This window comes from Saccoglossus kowalevskii, chromosome 12 (genome assembly GCF_978046115.1).
Source record: "Saccoglossus kowalevskii chromosome 12, keSacKowa6.1, whole genome shotgun sequence".
Taxonomy (NCBI): Eukaryota; Metazoa; Hemichordata; class Enteropneusta; family Harrimaniidae; genus Saccoglossus; species Saccoglossus kowalevskii.
In genome coordinates this window covers 28429308-28447857 of record NC_140652.1, presented here as the reverse complement: position 1 = coordinate 28447857, position 18550 = coordinate 28429308, and the positions used below count along the sequence as shown (strand labels likewise).

General features: G+C 37.0%; 1 protein-coding gene across 1 annotated transcript; it reads left to right on the top strand.

Annotated features, from left to right (window-relative positions):
• The first annotated feature begins 256 nt into the window (after nt 1-256).
• Nucleotides 257-12552, top strand: LOC102801005 (uncharacterized). The gene is made up of 21 exons (XM_085506550.1): nt 257-699; nt 1431-1577; nt 1772-1885; nt 2900-3136; nt 3779-3911; nt 4297-4519; nt 4674-4878; nt 5123-5298; nt 5647-5895; nt 6441-6646; nt 7120-7240; nt 7476-7658; nt 7945-8091; nt 8253-8309; nt 8877-9156; nt 9240-9356; nt 10175-10494; nt 10636-10747; nt 10829-10925; nt 11175-11274; nt 11581-12552. Exons 1-21 carry the CDS (start codon nt 396-398, stop codon nt 11635-11637), a joined length of 3585 nt encoding a protein of 1194 aa, XP_085362676.1. The 5' UTR covers nt 257-395; the 3' UTR covers nt 11638-12552.
• Nucleotides 12553-18550: the final 5998 nt, after the last annotated feature.

The window sequence follows — 18550 nt, the reverse complement described above, 5'->3', positions numbered from 1 at the left end:
AAGAAGAACGAAGAACTGAAATGGAAATTTGTGATGAAGAGACCACTGTATTCTTAGACGCTTGATAATGTAAGAATCTTGCGTGAACGCCATGCTCCCGATGACTCCAAACTTCCTCGCTTTAGATGATGTCGTCATCGATACATTAGCCAATGTGTTTTGAGAATGGTTCACTGTGATAGTATGGGTATGATGGGTATATACGAAGGGGCGCAACTCTTAAAGAAAGTTTGCACAGCTTTATATCATTGTGTAACCAGCGTATCCCCGTCTCGGGCCCGCGTCGCACCCTTCTCAGGAGTGAATTAATCCAATGTCCATCGATGATATCCGTTTAATAACAGTTTGCAGCCTAGACTCTGTACAGCATATCATATCGTGTGATTGCCACTATCATGGAGAATATTAGATTATTTGTTCTTCTGATCTGCCTTAACGGTATTTTATTGTCTGACGGTTTTTGCAGGAGACGTACAGCATATGCACCATCCTGGAGTAGTTGGTTGAGCTGGAGTGGCTGCAGTAAGATATGTGGTCCGCATGGAGTAATGTCAAGATTTCGCGAACAAGTTTCTGGTAGTACGTGCAAAAGAGAGGAAGATGTATCCGGCTGCAACCAATTTTGCTACAATGGCGGTGAAATGATAGACAACGTATGCAATTGTCCTGGTCTGTACGGTGGTGAGTGCTGCAGCTCAGGTAAGTCATTTAACAATATTTACTTATATTTTTACTTGCTTATGCAGATACTAAAAATTCATCCAGTTTCCACTATTTTAACGCAAAAATTAAATGGCATAATTGAATCTCACGCGAATCGAAGTACATTTGTACCTTAATTTTACAGAAACGTTGCATCATCACGGACTTTCAAAACATAGATGATACTACATGTATAGCTCATGCTTTATAAATGTAAATCAGTCGTGATTAGTCTGCTGATTTACAACCGTTCTCCTTGTGATGTGTATAATCTAAGTTTATATTTTGAAACTTTTGATTTTGTTTAAAACTTCTTTTTGGGGATTTCTTTTCACTTCCTCGTTTATCCTTCCTACGCACATGCGCAAATGCTTCCATTGTATGTTCTCTTTTCACTCTGAACAATGAGTTATGACGTACATATTGTCATGGTTTCAAGAATGCTTGTGACCAGCTTTCAGTTTTGCGTTTGTAACAAAGAGCATTTGTTGATAATTGAATATATATATTTTGCTATTATTATTGGATAAATAAATAAATAAATAAATAAATAAATAAATAAATAAATAAATAAATAAATAAATAAATAAATAAATAAATAAATAAATAAATAAATAAATAAATAAATAAATAAATAAATAAATTAATTAATTAATTAATTAACTAATTAACTAATTAATTAATTAATTAATTAATTAAAATAAAATTAAATAAATGTCGTGTTTCAGCCTGTGCAGCCATCGATAACTGTGAAGACGTACAGTGTACGACAAACATTAATCAGTACTGCTTGAAATGTGAATATGATCGTGGTGAGGGAAGGAGAGCCTACGAACCAGTAGATTTTAATGGGATTATGAACAGAATTTGTGAAAGTAAGGAATATTTAAAAACTGTTTATTCATGTTGATCAAGAAACTGGGTGTAATAAAACACGTTTCAATAGAATCAGTGTGCATTTTAAGTTGGGTGCTCGTACGTTTATTTTATTTTCGATCTTAGTGATGGCGCTGTTGTGTCTTATAATTACAGTAAACTAACCATAATTCAAACACCCTTCAAATTTCAGAGAGATGCTCATGGCGGCCAGACAGTAAATTCTGTTACCCTGGAATCTGTACAGGAGAACCGTCCACATCATGTGTGTGTGCGAATGGTTTTAGTGGAGACAACTGTCTACAGAGTAAGTATACAAAATACATACACGGCAAATGGCAGAACGACAATGTGAATACTACAGCAAAATACCAATAGTGAAACAACTTTTTGTTACTCATACAAAACATATTGTGTGTACGATTTAAAATGTATTAATTGTTGACTTATGACCAACCGATATATCTGGACTGCTGAACATGTTATGTCTTGCTATAAATTATACCACTCTCCAATTTATTTTTCTATTTCCATCGTGCATGGACTACATCCTGCATAAATGGCGCTGTACATCAGATCGAAACCACGTCTGACACTAATCCCGCGATTCTAAAATTGCAACAAACTTGCCAGTCGATGGGATTCAGTTATTCAAAATATCGATACAATGTTTTCATTTTTGAAAATAAATTAATTTAGTTAATTTAGGCCGAACGTTGACACGTTTAATCAAACAATATTATTGTTCATTATCACTTTAGGGAGGTAACTGTCAACATAGTAAGTTATTTCATTTATATTCACCAATTTATTATGTTTTACCAATTATCATTGACGAATTAATCCTTCTGTCACATAGCATTGACTTTAAATTATATTGTCTGTGTGTGTAGTCATTCTTCGTTTACATACAACCACCCTCTCAAATACTGGAGATAACAAATACCAGTCCAGTGGAAGCAATTTTTGGCTATTTTGTCATTTGAAATTTACATTGTAATAATTGTTAATAGTGAGAGATATGTGAACGACAACATCTCACATCATTTAACAAAATATTCTAATTTGTCGTTTTCACATTGTATGAGCGTTGTGAAAGACGTATTTTACAGGCATCTACTCCACTCCAAATCTTGGTCGCTAGAGGGCGCACATTAACAGAACAGTGTATTGACAACATATTTATTATGTGATCTAGAAAAAAAGAATTGGATTGTTTAACTGAAACTATGGAGACAAACATTGTTTGCATTGGCTTCAATTGTTATTATAAATTAATTTAACGAGTTTCTATTTTTAAATTGTTAACGATTGTTTGCAGTTGATGAACCAGCAACAGTTGAAAGTTGTACAGTGACATTTCAACGACCAGACTATGCACCACAAGAAGTGATCTGTGATGAACAAAACGTAGTTTACTGCAGATTGAAAGCAGAAGAGTTCACAGTAGATTTGACGGTCGGTTTCACCCCGAGCGATCTACCACCCCCACCGTATTACGTAAACGAAGCTGTTTTTGGAATTATAGAAGCTACTATAGAATGGACTCTAAAGAGCGGTACGTCACAATTTATCTGCACCCATTAGTATATGTTCCAATTTTACAAGTCACAATATAACCTTCCATGAACACATCCTACATGGCAATATAACCTCTCGTGCAAACACATCCGCGTCACAATATAACTTTCTGTGACAGTCGACCAAAAAAATACTTTATGAAATGACAAAATCACAATTTTATAAATTGTGTCTCAGAATAAAGTCATTGACGCGGAATATTAACGTTTACAATTACAGTAAATCTATAAATTTCAGTGAGGGTCAACTAAATAATGTCACTTCCGTACACCGTCCATGTATACGGTAAATAACAAATCTGCTCGAAAATAGATCAGTAGTCTTGACAGCCTATTGGATAGGTATCACAATATACTGAATAAAACTGTCTCGTTCTTTGGATTTTAAGTATATTTTAAGTTATTTCTGGTCCAGATAGACATAAATATCGGTAATATAACCTGGACATTGTGTTAATAATATACTCTTATGTAAGTGACAGAGGTGTTTCTATGGTTGAAATACATATTTTTATAAATCAATAAATCTATCACTTTATAATTATCCATATATTTCACATATAACCATCTCCTCATTATTATAAGTCATTGCATGTATTCATGTCTTCATTATAAAACAGGTTCAACTCATACTGGGCAGTATAATTGTTTTGTTGCGAACAGTGCTATTGATGTCCCAGCGAGCAAATTACCATCTCGACACTGTATAAATAATTTTGATATCTCTTCTTACAACGTCCGAGAAGGAGACGAGTGAGTTATTTTATCATTCATCTATTTACTCGTTGAAAGATGCGACATAGATGAGTGAATAATTATTGTCATTACACATAATTACCGTGATGTTCTGAACAAACCTATTGATATTTTTGCATAAAAGAACGAGTAGATTACTTTTGTCACATCAAAAGAAACGTATTCACCAACAAGATCTTTAATGACCGCATTCTGTATCTTTGATTTGACCTATTAGGGTGTTTGGGAAGATTATGCAATATAGTGATTTTGTAATATGTTATCATCTATGAAATTAGACAATGATTATGATGACCAAGATTATATTGTTTCTATTATTGTTATTATATGTTGATGATGATGATGATGATGATGATGATGATTCCAATCATCTTTATCACAGGTTAACCCTTTCACTACGTTCGAAGATTTCAGGATATATAAAACTTAACAACTACGACGATGAGAATTCAGTTACCGTTGGACCTCCCATACTTTACTCTTCACATGATACAGTCAATGAAACAAAGATTATATTTGATTTTACCAAACCAGTGCATTGTATATCGACTGAAATGCCATGTTTGGCCGCAGTCATGGATATTGGAAGTCATTACATAAGACATGTATGTATATACTATATCATATAGTTTACTTCATTGCTTTGTAAGTATAGTATGCTGTCTTTGTTTTGCTAAAACAATTACGTATGGAATATATTCGTAGATGTGCCCCTTATACTCTAGCATGGCATATTACGACTGACTTTTTTATCCACAGAATCGTGTGACCGTAACTTGGATGCCCAATGACTGGAGGGACAGCACCTCTGGAATCAATCACTACAACTGCGAAGCATTTCGATTGATAGTAAATTCAAACTCAGATAATGATGAACTCGATGTGACCTCTTCCACTGCCCATGCGTCAAAGTATGACCTTCCATCCTCCGCATCTCAGGCTATACTTGCAATGCCAGAAGAGGGTAAGTACCCAAAAATGAGTTGATCCTTTTTTTTAATATGATGTAATCGAATTGTGTGAGGCGTTTTGTTTGATTCATCTCGTGCACATTTTCTGATCAAATGTTCTCTTGAAGTAACATTACAGGTCTACATTTCTTATTAATTGTGACAGGGCTGTGATTTGAATAGCATTATAGTATAACTATGGTTCAGTACACATACATACAACAACCAGCGAAGCTAATATAATCATTTATTCCATAGGGATATACTCGATTCTTCTATCTGTATTTGATGGAGCTGGTAACTCGGAAAGAGTGCGAAAATACTTGATATATGATAAGAGCAGCAGTGTCAAAATCGATTCCAGCAAGCCAATAACTGCAGAGGGCGCTTCATTCAATGATGGCGTAGTTTGGCTTCCGGTTGTAACCGATAAGGTGAAGCTCATATGTGGGATTATTCGGTCTAAATATCTAAGAAGGTTTTTTCAAAAAAATGATGGTGAACAAATTGATGTTGCTAAAACATTTGACGGTACATACGTTTTATTTTACAATAAGCTTTCCGAAAATATATAGTTTTGTGGACAAGGGAGGTCATCTTGGTTTCCTAATTAACTAATTAAAATACCTGCCAGGTAAATTGCATCTCTACCTTAATTGAATTAGCAACGTGTACAGAAGGCACACACTGTGTTCTGGCCGAGCCTCAGAGTGCTCTGGCAATACATTACTCACCCAATCTTTTTGATAAATAACTAATCAGTTAATTATGAAATATTACAGGTTACACTCAAATGGGCTGGTCACTTCTTTAATGCGTTTCATCGGGACAACAAAATACTGAACGCTATCAAAGACACAGATCCACCCATGGTTCCTGCATTCGACGACGTCACAGGTCAACCGAGCACGTCACGATCACGCGAAGCTATACCCAATGTAGACGGCATCGTGAGATTCAAGTTTGACTACGCTGGTCCCGACTCTGGCAAGACGGTGCCAACCCAGTGGATTGAGGTCGACGCACCACTGGTGAGGACACTGTTTTTATGAGAGTATTTTTATGAATTGAGCTATTTTACTAGTTTACATCAGCTATTCATTCAATCAATGCCACGTTTCTGAGTTGTGTTTTGTACTTGTAGGTTGCGTTTTGGGTCGTTTTCTTGGAATTTTCCATTTTTTTACTATATTACTAAACAGTCTTTAAGAGCGGTGGTCTTCGCGTCACGCATGCTCGAGATATGGGACTCGTATACACAAAGATGACGATTCCACGTTTGAGCAGACTAACAAGTACAAACTGATACATTACTAAGCTTTAACTATGTAATTTAGTTAGCGAACGGGAGGTTTCCAGATCAAAACTCGGGATATCATTAGAATACGAAATGGACTCAGGGAAAATTTTCATTCATCAACACAAATGACCACTGTCCTTTAACTTAGGTATTTAACTTGGATATTTGAGTGACGTAGTATCTAGTATCTCGCAGTACAGTGTCTCTCTATGCATATTAATGTGTTGAATGTAAATACAAATGCATTGAATGCTATATACCCCATTGTATCTACAGGCAGAGAAAGAAATATCAATATCCGCCTCTAGTGGGCAAAAGATAACGGTCTGGATGAAAGCTTATGACGTAATGGGGAACGAACAAGAGGATAAAGCTTACATATATGTGGACGAAACTCCCCCAGACGCAGAATTCAAAATGGTTGACAGCGACGGCAATGATATGTCAATGGATGGTACCATCATGGACTTTGACAATAACCAGTAAGATTTTGTGAATATGACATACATTTAGTGTGCTGCATAGTCTGTATCATACAAAAATCTCGAACACTTATCTTTGTGAGCATTTTTATGCTATTTAAAAATATGATAATATACAATTGTATTGGTATGGCATATCAGACTGTTCACATCGAACAGAACGCATCGCGACGATCACCGTTGCTCAAGTTCAGGCGTATTTATTTATTAATTCACCGCAAATACTTGATGGCGAAAAGGTGATGTGAATGAGTAAAAGGAAGGTCGGCACACCGTCACTAATGTTTAAAAAATTGTAGTCCTTTAAGATTTAACATATTTTTAATGCTGAATATCAACACAACGGGAAACAAATTATTGCTGTGAATGACACTACTTACACATCCCATGTAATATAAGCGTTTGGGCGGCAGAGGGCGCAACTTTAAAAACATGTTTATTATACGCTGCGTTGTTTTTTCTCTCAAATAAAGAATCATGATGCAGGTCAGTGACGAGGAAAGTGGTATTCACAAAATTACGTGGGAAATACGTGATGCAGAAACCGGGACTATTATTTATGCTGAAGGAGAGGTTACTGAGAATAAACCGTCGGTAAGTACCTAACGGAGGCAAGTAGCTTACTGAGTAAAGCAAATAGGTATTTCCATTCAATTATACTCAATTTCAACAATCACTTTCAACATCAAAGTTCTAATTTCACGTGAATAAACAAGGTACTCCGTCCTTGAATTTATAATTTGAAACACATATAAGCATGATATTGCGTTGGGTTTAAAAATCAATCAATCCGGTAATTCTGAAGGGTGTTGTAACTGTGTTTTTCCAGGACGGAAATTGTCCTACCTCTGAATGCGAGTGTTTGGACATAGCTGATATATGTTACTATAGTGTTTACATCATCAGTACTGAGAGTGCTACCATGATGGAAATGCCCGACGGCGACGTTGAATGTGTGATGAAAATAATTGTATACAATAATGCTATGATTGAAACACCAATGGAAATGACGGTAAGTAAGTACGTCGCAACGATTTTAAAACATTGCACCTCAATTCTGGCAAACACGCTTTTTTTAGCTGCAAAGGAGAAATATTTTGAAAAAGTTAAAATTGTAACTTAAACTGATATTGCCAATTTAGTGAGATGAAACTGTTATATTTATAATTGAAACATATATTTGACAAAATATTTATTGCACATACAGACAGAATGAATATTCAGCAGTTTGTTTTTTGTCCAATCGCTTATTAACGCACTGTGACAGTTATTATTTTCTATCTTCATTCCGTTCAAAGTTAATGGCTCGCGCTCCAAGCAAACGTGTCGGTGGCAGTGGAGGCGGGAGTGCTGGTGCCGTCGCTGGGGGCGTTATTGTCGTTATTATTATCATACTTATCATTGTTGCCGTTATAATTCTGTGGCGAAAAAACATGCTACCTAAGGTACGAGACGGAATGTTTATAAATCCTCAAATCATTATATTGATTACATTTACATAATATTTCTTGATTATTAATTAATTTGTGGTATTTTACATAGATCATTTCACATACTGAGTCAATGTTGTGCATATTTTGATCTGTCTTGTCGATTTTTTTCACAGTTTTTCAATAGAGGCCCACCTATTACCAGAGCATCAGATTGGAGTGCATCAGCACAGGTGAATAGCGTTGCACATACTTGTCACATTGACATGAACATTTACACTGAGAAAATCTTACATGGGCGCTGGATTTAGCATATTTACTTATAACATAACTGTACTTAATAGAAACCTTGTAATCTATGTAGGTCTATATACTAACGATGTATCTTCTGTAATTTTATGATTATGCGTATATTCTTTGGAACCGTAACTTACCGAGAAAATTTATTATTATTAAAAAATAGTTTGACGGGTCGCTAATATCCCAAATTGAAAGAAAGCATGGTAGTTGAGGGAAAATAATATCAGGAAACTGTCAAAAGATCTCCTTCTCTAGTCAATTATTATTGGTTCTTTCAACTTGACTTCTTTTCTTATTAAATCGTATTTTGGGATGAATTATTGTTACTGTCATATAATGTTATCCGAGAGTTGTGGAATATATATGTGTTTCTTAGCAAATCCCGAATTGGCTACAAAGCGTTGTGTCAATAATTACTGAGAAGAGTTATACCCGTGATGGAACGTGGGCTTTAAAGAACAAGTAAATCACAAAACAATGGTTTGTTTTTTTATATACAGAATCTCGGCAATGTAAACTACCAGTATGATCATGGGGAAGAGGGTAAAGTTAAGGCAGCAAAAGGTCAGCTCCCACCACACACACCAAACGACTACGCCATCATGCCAACGACTAAACCGAAATTCGACCCAGGCGCGGCATTAACCGTTGAGGAAATGGAATTTCCTTCATCTAGGATCCAACTGCGAGAGCTTCTTCATTCAGGAGTGTACAAAGCTAATGCGTCCAGTATTGGTGGCATCCCAGGAACTTCCAGTGTACTTGTAAAGACCTTGAAGGGTAGGTGGCGTGCAATACCAACCACAAGTACTTAAGATGTAAACAACTATTGTACTAACTACGTGGATTGTTTTTACTTTCAGATCCCAACAACAGGTCTCAGCGGGAAATGCTTTTACACGAATTGGACATTATGTTGACCATCATCCCACACGATAATGTCATACGTTTGCTGGGCTGCATCACCACCCGGGGAACTCGTAAGTTGTACATGATTTCCCTTACTTATTGCAGCATCATTAAGAACGCTCGTGGCTTCGATTGTTGACCGGGGTAGACTAACGCTAGTGTAACCCAAGACAAAAGACGTGACAGTGTCTTGTACGTGCCATCTATATGCACCATGTCATAATTGTCATGTGTGTGGAATGAAGCACATTGCAAACATCTCCAGCCTTGCATAATATGACAGAACCCACATCCTCCTCGTGGCTTTCGTTGTGTATGGAAGTTATTTTCACGAGTGATGCGGTGTATCCTGCGGCCGTACTTTCACGAGCGAAGCGAAAGTACGGCAGCAGATTACACCGCATCTCATGGGTGATATGCAAATTAGTTTTAGTCAAAATAAGTGACTGCCTAAAAATACCATAACTGTTGTTACAAATTTCATTTCCCTCGGCAAGTATATTCATGTACCCCATGGAAAAAAATATCGTACTTCTAAATATTGTTTATTTTTGATATGTTTCGAAAAACGGTACTCCTTAAGGGACTACTCGTTGTTTGCTCTCAGACCTCAATTGCATATGGGGTGTGGAAATACCGATTTTGATTTCAGGAACGAATTAGCATATATGTAATAATACATAGAACTAGTAGGTTATTATGTCCTCAGGTGTGGCTTATCATGTTTATTCATATGTAAGTTTAAAGACATGTACTCAAACGAATATGGCCGACTTAATATGATACAATTAAACGAAACTTACTACATACATGATATCAATCATGTTCCGTATTTATGAATCCAAACACTGAAACACACATTCTAATTATAATACATTTCCATTCAAAGCCAAGCCGAGCATCATCATGGAATTCGCACAATACGACAACTTGTCACAAGTTTTACGCCGCAGCCGCCAATCAAATCCTGACCGTCCGGACGACGTATACGGTAACCTGTTTGAGGGCAGTGACACCCTGACGTCACAGAAACTGCTGTTATTCTCCGAACAAGTGGCCACCGGCATGGATCATATCAGTAGCCTGGGCATCATTCACCGTAAACTTGGCGCAAGAAACGTATTTGTTGGTAATAATGAAATCTGCAAAATTGGTTCGTTCTCTAAAGCTATTCAAACTGACAAACTCGAAGTGAAAGACAAGCAAGAGGTAGGTTTGTTAAAAAATAACTTTTCTTTATCTCATCTGTAAAATGTTACCTTATGCACAGTTAAATAGTGAAAATATAAATAAATAAATAATTTAAATTAATTAATTATCTTAGACTCAATTCGTTACGCTTTGTTTTAGACCCGTCTACCGATCCGTTGGATGGCTCCAGAGTCTCTTAGCAATCACATTTTCTCGTTCAAGACAGATGTCTGGTCCTTCGGGATTTTATTATGGGAGATTGTAACCTTAGGTATGTTTATTGTCGTGTGTCAGTCAGCCATGTATTATACGTTATAAGTTCGCTGACAATAATTTACCACGTCTATTGCAGGTGCTTTACCTTACCCCGGAATGAAGAACAAAGAAATCACCGAACAAGTTGCTAAGGGTTACCGTATGGAAAAGCCGCCTCATTGTACCCAGGAACTGTAAGTATATGTAACTCGGCTTTGTATCACGCATGATCCCTCAAGCGGACTTGAACGCGAATCGTGGTTCTCAAAGTAATAACAATACAAATAAATAATAAATATTAGTAATGAAAAAAATATTATTGCATTTTTGTTTATTTTGAAGCAATCTATATATTGGTGACATGTTTGAATGTCATCAATATACTGTAAAACAAGCCATAAATATAATATTTAACACTGACTATTATCAATTTGACCACGCAGGTTCACTGTGATGCTCCGTTCTTGGAACAAGAACGTAGAACGTCGTCCTGGATTTGGCGAACTGGTTCAAGAAATCAGATACATTAATAGACAGGAAGAGGTACATGCATTATTCAGTACATATGTCTTACAAGTCAAAATGACGTAGCTGGATGATAGCTACATCACGCCTTTGATTGGTTGTGCACTCATTCGTAAAATAGAATATAATTAATCTCCCCAAAGGTCATAGTTTTGTTTACAGATGACTGCAGATAAAAAACTAAAGCGACTATTCTTCAGTAATAAAAAGACCTCAGCGACGATGGAAATTTATTGGATTTATAGTCGTTTTATAATATGATACAAATAACATGAACACATATATACTGTCTATAATTTAATTAAATATTATTGCTTTTAATAGGTTGTCAACCTGAGCCAATACGACAGTGAACTATATGGTGATATCAATGATATGTAAACTCAGAACAATGGATTGATTATGTGAAGCAATACAGCATTGAGATCATTTCCAGCAGTGTTTCTGTCTTGCTTTCATAGATTATTCTGTAGTTTGTATTTAACCGTATTGTATACTTTTGGAAAATGTTTGTTTCCTGGAATTAATTACAGAAGATCACACGTCATCCGAGTTACTTGAAAAAAGGGTGACACAAATTATATACACAGATTTTATTGATCTTTCAAAATTCAAACATAACAGAAAGGGTATTTTTTTATAAGAAATTGATGCCAGCAGTAATAGAGATGAACTACCAATTAAATACTACAGATACGTAGAATTTATTCAGGAATATTCCCTTAATGCATTGAGTTTACTTGTCTGGTTATGATTGAGTTGTCTAACAAAGGAGCTTTCATATTTTCCTGGTCTAATAATTGATGCAATTGTCTGGAGTTTGATAATATTGTTTCATAATCAGATTTTTCAATTAACTATCATTATATTTGGATACCTTATATTACTCAGACAGCAGTGTTACTTTGCAGACAAACATGTTATGTTGTGCTTCAGTTCCAAGATAACCCATTTCTAAGTAGGAGGTCTGTTTGAAAATTACCGATATAAGAACATTTAGAAGAACCCTTAATGTCTACAAGTTGAACATTTAACTATTCCCCAAAATACCAAAAAGTATGCGCAGAGTCGTAGTAACATTGATTTACACGGGACCTCAGTTGGTTTAGTTAGCAGATTATCAAAACAATCGTCGTTAGTAATTAACAATTTCTCAAAATCTGATTAACTACAGAAAGACCAAACTGATTGTATATTCAAAATGTTTTTATGTTGATTGATTCTATCTGTATAACAGTATATTCAGATGTGTATGTGTGGTATGTTATATAATAAAATATAATCGGAATTCAGAAAGTTGTTCTGTGAAATAGATTGAACGGGATTGTGCAATTGGTTCATCACCCAGTCCTTGTGTGTTGCATTTTGACTTGCAACATTTAAATAGTTGTCCATTTAGATGTCATGTATCATTAAAAATTGGATGACAATGATTAATTTACTATTCTTGATTTTGAGTGATCTACAAAACAATATAACTGACCTGCATGGTACAGATTTTCGAAATTATACATCTCCGCAAGTCATGACAATACTTCGAAATTCAAGGCCGGAATTTTGTCGTTTATTTTTGGATATATGTGTAAAATAATAACTATTTACAGCAAAACCATTCTTAATATCCGTAGCAGTTTAAAAGTCCTAGGTTGACTTTGAAAAAAACGTCATTCTTAGATTAATAGATTAGTACGTAGTCATGGTGTTATATTTCTCTCTAATTCAGCCACTTCCCTAAGCGTCGACTACTAAATCAGCCGCTAACCAAAGCGTCGCCTACTAAATCAGCCGCTACCCAAAGCGTCGCCTACTAAATCAGCCGCTACCCAAAGCGTTGCCTACTAAATCAGCCGCTACCCAAACCGTCGCCTACTAAATCAGCCGCTACCCAAACCGTCGCCTACTAAATCAGCCGCTACCCAAAGCGTCGCCTACTAAATCAGCCGCTACCCAAAGCGTTGCCTACTAAATCAGCCGCTACCCAAAGCGTCGCCTACTTAATCAGCCGATACCCAAAGCGTTGCCTACTAAATCAGCCGCTAACCAAAGCGTCGCCTACTAAATCAGCCGCTAACCAAAGCGTCGCCTACAAAATCAGCCGCTACCCAAAGCGTCGCCTACTAAATCAGCCGCTACCCAAAGCGTCGCCTACTGAATCAGCCGCTACCCAAAGCGTCGCCTACTAAATCAGGCGCTACACAAAGCGTCGCCTACTAAATCAGCCGCTACCCAAAGCGTCGCCTACTAAATCAGCCGATACCCAAAGCGTCGCCTACTAAATCAGCCGCTACCCAAAGCGTCACCTACTAAATCAGCCACTACCCAAAGCGTTGCCTACTAAATCAGCCGATACCCAAAGCGTTGCCTACTAAATCAGCCGCTACCCAAAGCGTCACCTACTAAATCAGCCACTACCCAAAGCGTTGCCTACTAAATCAGCCGCTACCCAAAGCGTCGCTTTCTAAATCAGCCGCTACCCAAAGCGTCGCCTACTAAATCAGCCGCTACCCAAAGCGTCGCCTACTAAATCAGCCACTACCTCAAGCAATGATGTAGCTACCCCAGTAACCAACGCAAAACATCGATGAAACCTTCACTATATTTATGACAAACACTATTAAGAAGATTGTAACACCGTCAAAACCGTGGAATACAACATGAACTAGCGTAATTATATTGTAATAGTACCAGTGCCGTTATGCAAATAGATCGGCAATGATATTACAGCATAGTGCGCCACCTAGTGGCGAGACTAGACGGATCTATCTAAGGGACACACTCTAAATCAGCTGCTGGCCCCAAGGAACATACTCTTAATCAGCCACTTATCTTAAGAGACAAACCCTAAATCAGCCATTGGCCGTATGGGTCATTTTCTAAATCAGCCACTGATTCTAAGAGACAACCCCTAAATCAGCCATTTGCCCCAGGCAATGTACTCTAAATCAGCCACTGATCCTAAGAAACAAACACTAAATCAGTCATTTGCCCCAAGCCGTGTACTCTAAATCAGCCGCTGATCCTAAGAGACAAACCCTCTAAACCAGCCTCTAAACTAACCGCGTACACCGAAAGAGTACTCCAAATCAACAACTTACTTCAAGAACCATACTCTAAATCAGCCACTGCACCCGAAAGATGTACTCTAAACCAGCTTCTGGCGCCAAGTGATGCCATAAAAATTAGCCAGTGGCCCCAAGCAAAGCAATTCACAGCCACTAGATGCATGGAGCCGGGAACAGACACAGGTGGCGCTGTATACAATTAAAACTTTTCGAGGCTTGCCTACGCTCATTCAGACTTGGGTGTAAGGGCCAGAAACAGTTGTTAATTTAAAATATACCATACTGGGAGTCAAGACTGAATATGCATAATTCTGGCGTTCCATAATAAATGCTTTCTAATAATAATTGCACTTTCAAATAATATTCATGAGTTATGCCTAAGTCATAAACTTGTTAAAGGCCATTGGCATATTGTGTACGCTGTGCACATGCGTCAGTGCTTTTTTTCCATATTCCACAGTCAACGGGTCATCACAGTGAGGTCAATTGCAACTTGCGTTTTGTGTAATTGACGTTCAGCACCGTCACTGAGGTTTGTCAATCAAGACGCCTAATAATTTAGTCACTGGCACAGGCGACTCTTTCTAAACCAGTCACCAGGCCAAGTGACATACTCTTAATTGGTCACTGTTCCCAAGAGACATCATCAGCAACTTACCTCAAAAGATGTACTCTAAACCAGCTTTCGACCACTAAGTGACGCCATTTAAACTGACCACTGGCCCCAAACAACCTTATCCACAACGACTAGTCTTAAACAGCCTCTGATCTCATTCAACGCCCTCTAAACGCACCTTTGACCTCACACGACGCCCATTAAATCAGTCTCTAACCTCATGCGACGCCCTCTGAACTAGCCGTTGACCTCATGCAGCGCCCTCTACATCAGCCTCCGATCAAAAGCAACGCCCTCTAAATCACCCACTGGCCCACAGTTACGCCCTCTAAATCAACTGATAGCTTCCATCGACAGTCTAAATCACCCAATGACGCAAACCTACGTACATTAATCATCCTCACACTTCAAGTGAAATCAACTAAATCAGCCACTGCCCTAAGCGACACTATTTAAATCATTCCCTGGCTTCAAGCAATGCACTTTAAACCAGCTGCTGCCCAAAGTGACGCCCTTTAATTTAACTACTGCGCCCAAGAGACATACTTATATCGTGAAAATCATATTTATTATTGAAACGAAATTTTAGTTTTGCAAAGAATGCGACGATTGAATGAATTCCATGTTCATTTTACTGAAAAGGTAATTGTTAAAAAACAAATGAAGTAATGTTTAAAAGCAGTTGTACTGGTCGGATAATGGAAAGAGGGCGTACTAATAGAGTTATTTTGTACGAGCCATCCAGTGTGAGCACGTATTCATTATCAGGGAAATTATTGTATCGCCTGCCCGTACCCAAATAGTAATAACATTTGGTTACCGTGACAAAACAGGAATGTGTTAAATTTCGATCATTAATAAGTAGGCAGTATGAAGGTCATTTAATTACAACCCTAAGTAAGGGTTTGGTCACTTTGAATCCTGTGTACTCTGCAACGGCATCTTCCTCAAATGTCTAAATATAAATTTTATTCAGACAGATATTCGAATATGAATCACATATGACTCAAATTATTGATAACAATGTTTATTGTGTTATGCTCTCTTATCAGAAAGACAAACGAATATCTACCTGGAACATTCTTAAAGGGGCGTTGGCAAAACATTGTTTTGTGGATTTATTTTTACAATCACATTTGTTGTCTTTCAAATTGTTCTCTGAGCTGTTTTAGACCCAGATATATCTTCATTACTTACGTCACTCTAAGGGTGTTCTTGTCTTTCATAGCAGACGTTGACGATATTACACTCTCACTATACACAAAGAGTTTCATAGTAGATACAAGAGATTCAAGATTCCCAAAAATTTGGTTGAATTTACCGCATAGAAATGACATTACAGCAAGTCTACAATTAAATTAAGCGATTGTTGCCAGAAGCGGATGTGGTGGGAAGCTTCCTAACCCTAATTACTCAGATCAATAAGCAAATAACCACATTTAAAAAACCCACAACTGATGATAGTTTACATGGGGAAAAACCGTCATCCGGCGGATAATCCGCTGCACTTTACGATGAAAATAACAGGAACAACAAAAACGTATGATAGGACGCTTATTACAAAACAAAATTCTGTTTGACCAGAATGTACTTTGACTTATTGAAAAAGCTGTGGATGAGGATCAAGCAACATCTTTGCTGAAGGCGAGCACGATAACTACTGCATCACGCCCAGCTGGTACCCGAGTGCACAAGTGTGACATAAAGCTCTTACTATACACAATTTTTGTTGTATGCTATTTTTGTTATAAAATTATCAAACATCCAATGGGAGATAACTTTTAAAAACTAAGTGATGATCCTCTCTACCAAAATTTATAATTGTATATTGGCGGTGAACGAGTGCAAATACTTGTACCCGCCCTAGAAGTATTGTCGTGACTTTACAATCCTCTTGTGCTACAGAGTATCACCGGCTGCACTGTTAACTAACAAAAAAGACCAATAAATAGTCTACCAGACAATAAAATCATTGGAAGTATTGTACAGAATCACTTGATGCAATCAACGTGGGTATTTGGTGGTGTATATAAAAAGTACAGTAAGTAGAACAGCTATAATTTAAATCAAGTTCTTAAATCAAGTGTTTAATTAGAAGGCGGGTAGAATAGGCGTCGAAACGCAACACAATGGGAACGCAACACAGGTCACACTTTTGTGACCCAGGTAAATTTTACGATCCAGATACTTCACATAAGTAATCATAACATTTTGTTTTTATTTTGGTGAAATATTTTTTTTAGTTGTGCAATGGAAAATCCAAAAAAATCAGTGACAATTATATAAAGGTAGTGAAAATAGTGGACAAGACGAAAAAATATCGCTACTTCCTCCAGTGATAAATCATCGTGTTGCCACTGGCTTGTTCAAGTACAAACATTGTAATCACTACTGATAACAGTGAACAGGCTTATCAAAGTATATACTCCCAAACCGACTAAAGGTTAAGTCATTAAATGAGTTACAAAGTTGTATTTATATAAATTTTATGGCACATACTAGTATGGTATGATCGTATCAAAGTTAGTGTCGCTTGGGGCGAGTCACACGAGTCTAAAATACGAACCACCAAACATTGATATTGGGCGATAACCGATTTATTATACGACAATGTCGAATTTTAAAAACGAAGAAAATAAAAATTAATAGCAATTTTGTTTCTGTGGTACTTTTATGAACCGGGCAACTTTTTCGTTTGAAGTTGGGTTTGTATGTAATATTTCGCCACTACCCGCATTCATACGACATTTTTAACATGATTATATATGGGTAGGTGCAGTCTATGTTTGTTTGTCATGCATATGTTTAGTGGCAGCAAAATCATCGCTATTTAAACAAAATTAATCTTGCTGAATACGACATGCAAACCAGTACAGTTTTATGAATGAATGCAACTTTTGAAATCTTGCATTGTTTGTTTTTATTTCGTTATTCAAGTACTTCGTAAAAATGTAATACAACACTGATCACAACTATTTTAGATGGAATGCTTACTTCCGAGTTTACGGAATGTTTTGATGTGTTTTCCTATAGATAACCACCCGGAGATACGGTGCATGCTCCAAGGAAAATCTCTTAAAAAAATTGAAAATTGGTCAACAACAAATCAAATAAACATAATAAATTTAATTCAAAGACGAAGTTGCTCTCCGTAATAATATCCAAAGTACAATAATTCTCAACACAAGTATAGTATATAACAGCAAGACGAAGTCTCTTTTCTGGAGACAAAAACAAGTGTGGTGTCTGAGTGCTAGATGCACCCACAGTAAAGGCACAGCCGTAAATCAACGCGCCGCCAAAACCTGAAACTTGAAGATTAAAGGTTGGTCGTTCCGAGGGATATTCGACATGTCACGCTGTTGTTCCAAATATGCGACGTAGTGCTTGTATTTGCTGTGCCCTTGTTTGTGACCCCAAAATGCCGCAATTGTGTAGATGGTACACTGTCGTGAAGGAGTCTTGTGAGCGTGGTTTTGAGTACACTGCGGGTTTTTTCCACTTATACCTTCCTTTGCATCATATCCTGCACTAAATTAGCTGCCTTTCCAAACACCTGACACATATCTTGTTTTTCTTGTGTAGTGAACATTTAAAGTGATAACGTTTTGTTCCA

Bases quoted from the DNA above. Each gene is read 5' to 3' on its own strand.
- LOC102801005 (XM_085506550.1), top strand. From the start codon at position 396: ATGGAGAATATTAGATTATTTGTTCTTCTGATCTGCCTTAACGGTATT. The intron at 9,157-9,239 runs GTAGGTGGCGTG...TTTTACTTTCAG, and splicing joins ACTTGTAAAGACCTTGAAGG to ATCCCAACAACAGGTCTCAG. The intron at 10,748-10,828 runs GTATGTTTATTG...CGTCTATTGCAG, and splicing joins ATGGGAGATTGTAACCTTAG to GTGCTTTACCTTACCCCGGA.